The 10969-nt window shown below is 54.5% G+C and overlaps 1 protein-coding gene across 1 annotated transcript in view; it reads right to left on the reverse strand.

Moving 5' to 3' along the window:
- Positions 1 to 2437: 2437 nt before the first annotated feature.
- Positions 2438 to 10969, reverse strand: part of CUNH1orf127 (chromosome unknown C1orf127 homolog) — a 25246-nt gene continuing 16714 nt past the window's right edge. Inside the window, exons 9-12 of the mRNA XM_012807250.1 lie at positions 8606 to 8768; positions 7036 to 8162; positions 3576 to 3654; positions 2438 to 2654 (exon numbers count right to left, since the gene is read on the reverse strand). Of these exons, the coding sequence (XP_012662704.1) occupies positions 2438 to 2654; positions 3576 to 3654; positions 7036 to 8162; positions 8606 to 8768 (1586 nt within the window). The remainder of the gene's footprint in view (positions 2655 to 3575; positions 3655 to 7035; positions 8163 to 8605; positions 8769 to 10969) is intronic.

Raw genomic sequence — 10969 nt, forward strand, 5'->3', positions numbered from 1 at the left:
ACCTCACCTGACACCTTTGTCTTCTCTACCAGGGAAGATTTCCGGGAGCATGCAGAGCTGGCAAGGTGACTTTAGCCTTTTCAAAAACTCTAATAGTTTTAGATTCATGTTCTTTTGTATTAGACCAGATAGAGGCAGCTAGCACACCAAACTCATAATCGCATGGATATTTCTGCTTAGGTACTACCTAACTGAAAAGGTGCACTGATTGGTGCATTTCAGGGACAATACTAAGTAAATAAAAACACAGGTGTTTGGAGGGGCCCCTGATGAGAAGGGAAGGTCCACACACCCGTGTCTGGGCAGCCAGTCGGCGTCCCAGGTCGGGAGGGCCTGAGAGCCGGTGCCCTGACCCCACTGGCTGTGGCGAACTCCGTGGAGGCCAGGACAGGAGTGGAAAGAGGTGAGGAGGCAGGGAGGCAGAATCCAGAGGCAAGAGGAGAGCAGCAAGCAGCTGCATCCACCCGGGCCGTGCCTGCGTCCGCCTGGAGGCCACATTGCTGCCTCCCCACCCCGGCTCCTCGGTCCACAGCTGGCTGATGTAAAACACACATGTTTTGACTGAAGTTGCTCTCCCCCCACCTCCTGAAAACGCCAACATTAAAGGGAGTGTAGCTTTGTAAAACTGAAACTGTAAAATGCTTCTGAAACCCAGCCTGAGGGATTAAAGAAACCACATGAAAAGGGACTTGGGACGACCTGGACGCTGACTTCCTGTTCAGAAGTTCGTTCAACATGTGCCTCCCACCCGGGCTGGTGGCGTGTAAGGAGGAGGAGGAGGAGGAGGAAGGCCAGGGCTGTGATGGGCCTTGGGGGCTTCCGGAAGTCCAGAGTGTGTCTAAGATCCACAGCCTACAGCCTAAGGCATGGCCAACCCAAGCCTCTGGCCTCCAGGGGCTCAGAGGAGAAGGTTTGACATTGATCTTGAGAAGCTGCCCAACCAAAGGGTCAAGAGCAAAGGAGACCATAGCCACCCGATATCCTACTTCCCAGCTTGCATCCGTCTCCCTTGATACTCCCAGCATGGGCCTCACAGGCCCTGAACACTTGGAGACGGAGAAGAGCTTGGATCCTGGCTCAGCCTCCTGCCCAGTCATGGTAAAGAACCTTCCCCAGGGGCCAGCAGCAGGCTCAACCCCACTTCTTAGCTGCAGGTCCACCTAAGACCTAAAAGTCTCACCTCATGGGGTTATTGGGAGAGGGGAGTGCTCAGCCAAATGCTTGGCATGTAGTGAGAGCTCAGTGAATGGCAGGTAGCTAATCCCCACAACCAGCCACCTCCCCGTGGCAACATGGGGAGTGAAGTCAAGCAAGCCGTGGATGTGAAGGGGTCCAGACAGTGCGGCTGGTGCCCTGTGCTGAAAGGAGGGGGAGGACACAGGTTGTTGAACACAGGTTGCCCTACCAAGCCTGGGTCTGAGTCCCTACTGGTCTCCCACTAGGCCTTGGACAAGTCACATCCTCTCACTGGGCTTGGGACCTGCATCCTTGGGGAGAGAGGAGAGAATGTACAGCTTGCAAAGACCCCTCCAGCTCAGACCTTCTAGTTTGGGGCCAGGGAATGAAAAGGGGAGGACAGCTTGTCTCTTCCCCAGGACTAGAGGAACTGGGCAGGGGAATAAATGATTTCCTGCGCTGGGGTTGAATGAGAGGCTGCAGTCCAGGGATGCGGCCAGGGGAAGCCCTGTCTATGAACACTAACACCCCCCCCCCATCATGCACACGTGTCCTGCAAATGCAGACCCATCTTTACCGTACACACACCCCATGGGCCACTTGGTGGCCGCCCACCCCCAGCTTCATTACAGCCCTCCCTCCGTTATATAAACTCCCCATGCCCTCCAGTGTCCCCCGCAATCACTTACCTAATATTAGGATATTAAAAAATATGGCAAGATTTTAAGAGACTTATTAAAATGCAATTAGCAGCGTGTACGACTTAAGCAGGGAGATTATTTTTAAAAATGACTTGATTGTGCGGAATACCACGCACCTTCCCGAGGCCGTAAACCTGCCAATCACACGCATTTTCAAATGAGGAGGTTTCCTTGCTATTCTCTTTGTCCTTCAGGATTCTCTCCTGTCCCCAGTGACCACGAAGGGCATGATCCCCCAACCCACAAAAGCCACCCACTTAACGCCTATGTACCCCGAGACCCCTCGAAAAGCCCTGGACCCCTCAGAAGGGAACCCAGGGGCTAATCGGGTCCAAAGCAAAGTCCAGAGAAGCTTTGAGAAACCAGCCAGAGGTTGGGCAAGGGGATGGAGAATTGTCCAACCCGCCCTTACCCCCAGCCCTGTTATGATTTAGATCAGGGGGCAGAGGCCGCTCCCAGAGAAAGGATGACAAACTGTCCTTGTCAGTTGGGGGTGCGGAGGACTTAAGGGAAGAGGAAGAGGTCCCAGAGTGGGGGCTACTGCTGACCTCCTCTAAAGGCTAAGCCTCAGGGACCTCCGTCTGCACCCCCCGCCCCCAGCGGCGCCCACTCGACGGGCTGGAACGATGTGTTGTGCTGCCCCCTGCTGCCCGCTCTCTGAACTGCAGCTCTGCTCGTAGGACCTGGTGGCGGCAGAAGGCGCTTACACTGTCCCAGGGCAGCCCTTCTCCAGCTGGGTGGGCCAGGAAGCCGCCTGCGATCTTCCGCAGCTCTAACCTGAAACAAAACGCGCGTCTTGAAACGTGGGGACTGCTCTCCGGCCCGCGCCTCCTGCGCAGCCCCCGCCCTGGCTGGAGTTTATCAAATGCTTTTGCTACTTCCTGGCATTAGGCTCCCCTGGCACTTTTATTCCAACCATAAAAAGGCTATTTCATTGAGAAATAAAGTCCCATCTCCCTGACGTGTAACTCCTTTCAGAGCTCTTACTCGACTGCCAGACAAAATTTATGTTTCCTGGATGCTGTCTCCCAGGATTGCAACTGGAAATGAAGAGAGAGGGATGGAATGGGGGTTTCCTTTCTGGCCGAGGGACATGAATTTACTCTCTAGGTCTAAGAGGCCCCAAGAACCCTAGCTGCCCAGGAGAGAGCCCACACCTTGGAATAAGGAGGCCAGGCTCTAGTGCTGACGCTGCTGTCTATGAGTTGTGTGGCCTCAGGCAAGAACCTGTGCCTCAGTTTCCTCATCTGTCAAATAAGAAGAACGATTCCTTCCTTCCTCAAAGGGATGGTGCTAGATGCAACGAAAACAGAGAGGTGGCAGGTGCTAGGAAGCTGTAGAAATGTCAGACATTGCCATTATTATGAGGCAGTGGCATTCTCTGATTTTGGAGGGCCTCTCCTACCCCCACACATTGGTTCTCACACCCTTCAGAATGCCTCAGAATCCTCTGGAGGACTTCAGATAGATGGCTGGGCCCCACCCATGAGTTTCTGAATCTCTAGGCCTTGGGTGGGGCCCAAGAATTTGCATTTCTAACAAGTTCCCAAGGGATGCTACTGGTGGTAGCCCAGGGGACCCCGCTTTGAGAACCTCTGTTCTGAGGGCTTTGAGATCTGAGATGTCAGCGTGGGAGATGACCTGTGGAGCAAGGCAGGGGTGGACTGTGGCTGGCTACATGGAAATGGGCTTCCATACCTATCATCCCACTTGTCCTCCCACCTGCCTACCAGCTTGGCCTGATGTCTTTGGCACCCCTCAGCCCCAGAGACCAGACCTGTGAGAGGCAGAGGAATCGGGAAGTGGGCCGGGGCAGGTCTGAGCTGGGGACGATGGACCCTTGGGAGTGAGGGGCTGCATAAGAGGCTTTTAACCTACCATCTTCAAGGGATGGCCTGCCCCCCATTATCCTGGGTCAGGATATTGAGGCCATTCACTCCAGTTTCAGCTCAATGCTGAAGCCCAGGCTCAGAAAGTGAACTGACTTGCTCAAGGTCACATGGCTGGGGTGGGGTCAACCTGGTCTCTTGACACCCATAAGAAAGCTCTTCTCAACCATGCTGCCTCTGGTTCCTCAGTGATTTGGAAGATTACTAAGTTGATAATGACAATTCCAGTTTCAGTAATATTCGAATACCCACCAGAGACTTGCAGCGGTGGCTGAAAGAGCAAGCTGTGATGTGAGCCTGCTGTAGGAAGCACCCGAGATCTGGGAATTCAGGGCCTTCAACAAGGGGAAAACAATGAGCCTGGATGTTGCCCAAACAGCTTTGTGCCCAAGGAGGAAAACCCAGAAAGTAAACTGGTACAATAAATGCATCATGGCTCCTGGACTTCACACAGAGTCACAGGGGGTTGGGGGGGATGAGAGCCTGAGCCGCTGATGGTGGGGAACTGGCCAGTGATGTCTCAACACCACCAACAGCCCCAGCTGTCTGAGATCTGTCAGGCAGCCGCTGACCTCGAGGGAAAGAGCCGTTCCCTGCCAGAATCTCACCAATCACAGACCTGTCAGCCTTAAACAAATGACTGCAAGACCTGGGAGGTCTCAACAGAAAAACTAGACGTCCTCAAAGCAGGGACAACCTCCTGCACATGCCCTGGGATCAGGCTCAGGTGCCGGCCAGGCCCTAGCAGAGCTTGGTCACAAAGGCAGAGTTGTCCCATCTCAGGGGAAATTAGGAGCCCTCCCGAGAACCTCCAGCCCTTCCTAATTAAGCATGACGGTCCTGCCTTTGAGTGGGTACAGAGCAAAGCATGGAGGAGAAGAGACGTAAAGTGGTTTGTTCCAGTTCCACCGTGTGCTGCGCTGGGAAGAGTGCCCAGAACAGTTAATGCCCAGACCCTCCCAGCCTTGCGATTCACCGCCTGCGGGGGTGGGGGGGCAAAGAGCCATTTATACCAGGTAAAGCCCAGTGATTTCATTAACCCTATTCCCTTTGTCTTGTCTCCAAGGATGCAGAGTGGTTAATCACAGCAAGGACTGGTAAAGGGTCAGCCCTGGTTTACAGGACTTTCTGGAGGGTGGGCACCCCCAGTCTATGATGTCCCCAAGCTGGGTGGTTCTTTGGGCATAGAGAAGGGGAAGAGGGAGGAGTGGGTGGAGGTGGAGGGGAGGAGACAGAGCAGAAACACAGCGGCCAGTGTTGAGATGAAAGATGCATCATGTCTCTGACATCACTGGCAGCAACCTCCCCCGAGTCACCAGGACATAGGAATGTGAGTGGCACATCTGCCCTTCCTGTGAGACTGCTGCTCTTGTCCCTCTGATGTCCACTCTCTGATCAGCTTTTCCAAGCCTCTATCCAAGGCCTCTCTCTGCTCAAAGACCCCTGCAGGCCCACCCCATGCCCTCCTACAGCATCCACGGCCTTCAACCTCTTCCTCTGCCCGGATACCCTCACCAGCTCTTTCTGGGGTGGCCTCCTTGCCTCCCCAGGGGAGATGCCTGACCTTCCCCCCTAAAGTTGCCCTCACCCAAGTGGCTTGTTTGGTTCTCTCTGGAGCACGCAGCGTTATCTGGAATCATCCACTTGTGTTTATGATCGGTCTCCAACTGCCCTCTCCCACACATGCTAGAACTTTCGCTCCACACCAAGACTTTCACCACTGCCTCCCCAGAGCTGGAACAGTGCCTGGCTCGGAGGAGTCACTGTAGACATTTGCCGAGTGATGGGGTATCAGATACGCATTGTGGGAAGGTGACTGGGAACCTAGGGAACCTCCCATGTGAGTCACTGGGCTCTCACTGCTGACCCTACCAGCCTCTGATTCTAGTCCTGAACCTCAGGCTGCCGAGAGCTGCCACAGGCCAAGGCTAGTGCCCGCGTTCAGGACAGTGACCAGAGACCCGGTCTCCTGCGGCTTCCCCTCTAGGTGTCAGGCTTGCCCAGGCCTGGGGGCCACCATCCCTGAGCAGCAGCTGCCTGCAGGGGAACCGCCTGGCAGGGCCAGGGGACGGGGGAGGGTGGCTGGCCTTGGAGTCACGGCTCCGATTCAAGAAGGGAAATCATCCGAGCTTTTAAAAAATTAAATGGAGTCAGTAATTTGATTTCAGAGAGAAGCTGAAAACCTCGTAATGGCGGGAGCCGCTCAATTCCGTGGTGAAAAGGAAGAGCCTTAAATGGGCTATTAAGCTTTTGCCTGGGATGGATCTGCCCAGAGGGGGGAGAAGTCGTCTTGGAGGTAGGGACCATTTATCAGCCAAGACATCCCTGATTATTTATTTATTTATTTATTTCCTTCTTGTTCCGGGCGGGCGTAGCCGGGCCGCCTCTCCTTGGCTATGGTTCAAACCCCACTTCCGGTGGTGGGGTGACCTGGAGGGGGCGAGGGGCGCCACCTTTCCTGGGAAGCACCGAGGGTTGTTCCGGCCCTGACCACTGCACTCGGCCACATCTGGGCTTCTGGGCCAAGGAGCCTGAGGACACTGGGTCATCCGGGGTCACTGGGGCTACCCCAGCCAGCAGGGTACCAGCTGCTGCCATGGGAACCAGAGTAAGGGCGTGGTGAGGGATGAGCACAAAGCGGAGCTTGCTGTTCTCCTCCCCTGGGGTCCTTTAGAGACCTGGGGTCACAGCCTCCCGAGGCCCCGGGGACAGGGTGACACATGGAGGATGTTATCATCACCACCACCAAGCCCCTGAGGTGTCTGAACTGTGACTGACGGGCTTCCATGCGCTCCTGGGACAAGCAAACATCCCCTCTCCCTGGGACTAGCATGGGGCAGCCCAGCTGCTCTGATTCGCCTTGACAGCCCCACAGGAGCAGCTGGTGGGTTGCAAGCACACGCTGGGCAGCAGGTTCTGCACAGAAGACGTTACGTCCATCTCCTCACCCTGCTGAGCAGGAACTATAACAGGCCCTACGTGACTGACCAGGACACTGACGCTCAGAGAGGCTGGTGCCTTGCCAAGGTCACATAGCCAGAGGGGAAGAACTGGGACTTGAACCCTCAGCCCAGTGGGCCTGAATGCAGAGCCCATGTCCTTCCCTCAGTGTCACCACCTTTGGCAGCAAGACTGTGCACAAAACACAGCTGGGCGGCCAGGGCGATCAAGGGACACTGTCCTGCACTCACTCCCCTCCTGCTGAGAGGCCCCTGCTCACCCCATGCCTTTGTACTTTGCCCCTCCCGCATGGAGTTCCGAGGACTTACCCACTGGAGTCTCCACGGAGGAGGAGGCCTGGCAGGGGGGCCTCTCTGAAAGCCCCTCCATGCTGCTCTGAAGCTCAGAAGGCCTTTGACTTTCAGGGCTGGAGGCCAATGCAGGTTCTGTTGGGTTCTGCTGGGGCAAGACCCCCTGGCCAACAGGGAAAGGGTGTCTGGGCTCTGCCAAGCTGGGCCATGATGTTTCTGTGGGAGCCGGCAAGCTGGATGTCCACATAGACGGAGAGCTAGATGTGTGTGAGGCCCCCCACTCATCCTGGCTTGCCAGCGAGCTGGAGGCTGACCCCAAGCTTTGGGCTCTGTCCCAACCTCCTAGAGATGAGGCTTCAGGCCCTGCAGTGGACTCAGGTCCCAAGGCCCCCCCACGTGCACTGGGGTCTGGCTGCCTTACCCTTGGGGTGGTGAATGTGGGTTTTGTCCCCAGAAGAATGGGGAGTCCTAGCCCCTCTGTGCCTGTACTTGGCTCTGAGGGTGACAGATACAGGTGCCCTCTGGCCCCCTCCCCAGGGAGACCAGGCCCTCTGTGGGGCAGCCCCTCCACCTCCATTACAAAGGACATTTCCCCAGGCTTTCTGGGGTAACGGTGAGAAGGCAGCGTCTCCTCCACCTGGCTGGCCCTCAAGGGCCTCAGCAAGGGCCACATCTCCTCACTGGCTTGGATGGGCTCGGTGGCAGCCACCTTCAGTCCTCTCGGCAGGAGGGGACTTCTGGGTGGCTGGGAGGAGTCCTGCGCAGACCTCACGGTTTCTAGGCCTTGAGCAAGGGTAACAGATGGTCCTGAGACCAGGACAACTTTGGAGAGCTCAGGCCTCCAGGGAGGTAGCCGAGGAGAGATTTCTGAGGACAGCTGCACAGCAAGGCCAGGGGGGCCAGGGGAGACTGGACGTGGGGGCCTAGGGCCAGCCTGGACACCTCCTGTGGACTCCAAGGGGAGCACAGCTGCAAGCGGGGGGTGTCCGGGGAACCCCACTTCCCTGGCGGGGTGGGGACCATGCTGATGTTGTGTTGCTCTGGGGAAAAGGGAGGCAGCAGGTGACCAGCTTCTTCCCATGGGTTTGGCTGTTTGTAGAAGTGGCCCACGCTCCTTCAGCAAGAGAGCAGTGGAGGGAGAAAAGGCATCAGAAACTAGATCCACTGGCCGCCCTGAGGCTCCCAGCCTGGAGAAGAGCCCAAGGGAGGTGTGACCTCAGGTTCTGGGCCTGGCTCTGGGTCTCCCACCACGAGTCCTTTGGGGTGTACACAGCTGCTGACCCACCACCCCTGCCTCCTTCTGCTGTGTCTCAAGGCCCTAGGATGGTGATCTAGGCGGGACAAGTGAGAGGGGACTGCCCTCAGATGGGAGATCTTGGGGCCCAGCTATCTTCGGAAAACCTTCTGAATGTGGGGAGGAGACACGGCTGGGGATCAAAGTGGAGCTTTCTTTAACAGATCGGTGGTGAAAGAGGGGGCCTCTTATCTAGCTGGGTCTACCTGGGCCTCCCAGGGACCCAACCCTTCAAAGGAAACCATGGGCAGAAGACACAGCCATGGACTTGCCTTGCCCAGCCCATCAGAAGCCACGAGGCCCCAAGAAAGCCTGTCCCAGGCAGCTGGGCCTGCAGCCTGTAACTGGGAAGAGGCCAAGGATGGCCTTCCTGCTGGAGGGGTCTCTGGTCCTGGGGGCTGGGAGGAGACAGTGGTCCTTGGTATGGCAGGGGAGGCAGGCAGCTCTGCTCCTGAACCTTCCAGAAAGGAGGCAGAGGTCAGTCCTCCTAAAGAAGCAAAAATTCACTTAACACCTTGTTACAGAGACCATGACTGCCCCCTTCTTTCCAGGTGGGGGAAGAAAAAGTGAGGGAGGGAGGTCCAATCCAAATGCTGGGTTAGGAATCATCTTCACTGGCTGAATTTCATAGACCTCTGACCTAGAGTTGTTTTTGAGATTATGTAGGCATTAAGATATATTTTTTAAAATCAAATCACAGAAATTCAGATTTTCTGCAAAGAGCTCCCGGCTCTGACTGCCTGTGCCCTAGCTTGACCATCCAGTGTCACCTTTGAGTCATTTACTAATCTGAGGTCAAATCAATTGGCCCAGCCCCAAGAACCATACAGAACTGAAGAGCTTCCTGCCTGACCACCCCTCTGGTTGTCCTCAGCCCACGTAGTGCTGACATTCTGGGTGTTGACATTGTGGGCTGATTGCTCTTTCTTGTGTGTGGGAGAAGATGTATAGGATGTGTCCCTTGCCTTGACCCACCAGAGGCCGGTAGCATCCCCCAAAGCCATGACAACCTACAACGTCTCCAGATGTTGCTAAGTATCCCCTGTCAGGCAAAAAATGCCTCAGTTGGGAAATGCCGGATTAGAGCTTGACATTCTGGTCCAGAGGTCAAACACAGCCCTTAAAAATGTTTGACTTGGGCTCAGAGCCTGTAGCTCAAGTGTCTAAGGCACTAGCCACACACAACAGAGCTGGTGGGTTGGAATCCAGCCCCGGCCTGCCAAACAACAATGACAACTACAAACAAAAAATAGCCAGGCGTTAGTGGCAGGGGCCTGTAGTCCCAGTTACTTGGGAGGCTGAGGCAAGAGAATCACTTAAGGCCAGGAGTTGAAGGTTGCTGTGAGCTGTGATGCCACAGCACTCTATACCCAGGGTAACAGCTTGAGGTTCTGTCTCAAAATAAATAATTAATTTAAAAAAAAAAAAAGAAATGTTTGACTTGGCCTGCAGGAGCAGTTTAACTTTTTTTTTTTTTTGAGACAGAGTCTCACTCTATCACCCTGGGTAAAATGTCATAGTGCCTCAAACCTCAAATCTTGGGCTCAAGCAATCCTCTTGCCTCAGCCTCCCATGTAGCTGGGACTACAGGTGCTCACCACAATGCCAGGCTAATTTTTCTCTTTTTTAGTAGAGATGGGGTCTCGCTCTTGGTCAGGCTGGTCTCAAACTCCTGAGCTCAAGCAATCCACCCACCTCATCCTCCCCGAGTGCTAGGATTACAGGTGTTAGCCACTGTGCCCAGGCAAGTTTTAATATTTTTTTCATTAACTGACAACATCTTAAAAGCAGGAGTTTTTCTATATTCAGCACCTCATGGAAAATCAGAAGATTTGGCCACACCGGCCAAGGGTCAGCCCCCACTAAGTAAAGCTGTTCTAGTCAGAAGGGTCTAGGCTGGTGACTGCTGGCCCTCAGGGGTCTCCACCACTTCCTAACCTTCTCCCACTCTGAGCTTGGGTGCTTTGTCACCCCGCACCAGGTCCCCGGGTATTCTTAGCCCCTGCAATGACATTCCCTGCCTGACAAGAGAGGCGTTTCCATCCATGACTCCTGTTTTAAAATGTGAAATCAGCCAGATCTAAACCACCTCCTCAGTTTCTTTTCTCCAAGCTGGGCACCCTTTCCCCCCCTCTTCTTACCGGCTATGATCCTAAATAATTAAGATTTGTCCTGCAGGTTCTAACCAGTTTTTCTGAGGGGGAAGGAGAAAGAGTACGCCCCCCCCCAAAAAAAAATCTGTAACCATAGAGAGTTTAGGCAATCCCAGTCCATTAATATTCCAACCCATTAGCCACTTATTTACAAAGAAAAAATGTTCTCTGTCTAAAACATGTTTAAAAAATTCCTAGTGAAAACTCAGCCCCACAAGTATTTATTAAGTGCTTACCAAGGGCAAGGCAGCATGGTAAGGCCTGTGAAGAATAAAAATCTGAGCAGGGCACAGCCCCTGATCTCCAGAATTCAGACTAGGGGAGAGACAGGAGCATGCACCAGTAACTATAATAAGAATAGAAAGAACGAGAAGCTTCAAGGGGAGGTGGAGGGAAGGTGTGCTGGGAACCAGAGAGGGGGAGAGATTCATTCTGGCTGCTGATATTAAATTAATAAAACGAGGAAGAGAAACATTCTTTCCCCCTGTAAATCTTTCCAGCGAGG

This window comes from Otolemur garnettii, unplaced genomic scaffold (assembly GCF_000181295.1).
Source record: "Otolemur garnettii isolate 467f Iridium unplaced genomic scaffold, OtoGar3 scaffold00067, whole genome shotgun sequence".
Classification (NCBI taxonomy): Eukaryota; Metazoa; Chordata; class Mammalia; order Primates; family Galagidae; genus Otolemur; species Otolemur garnettii.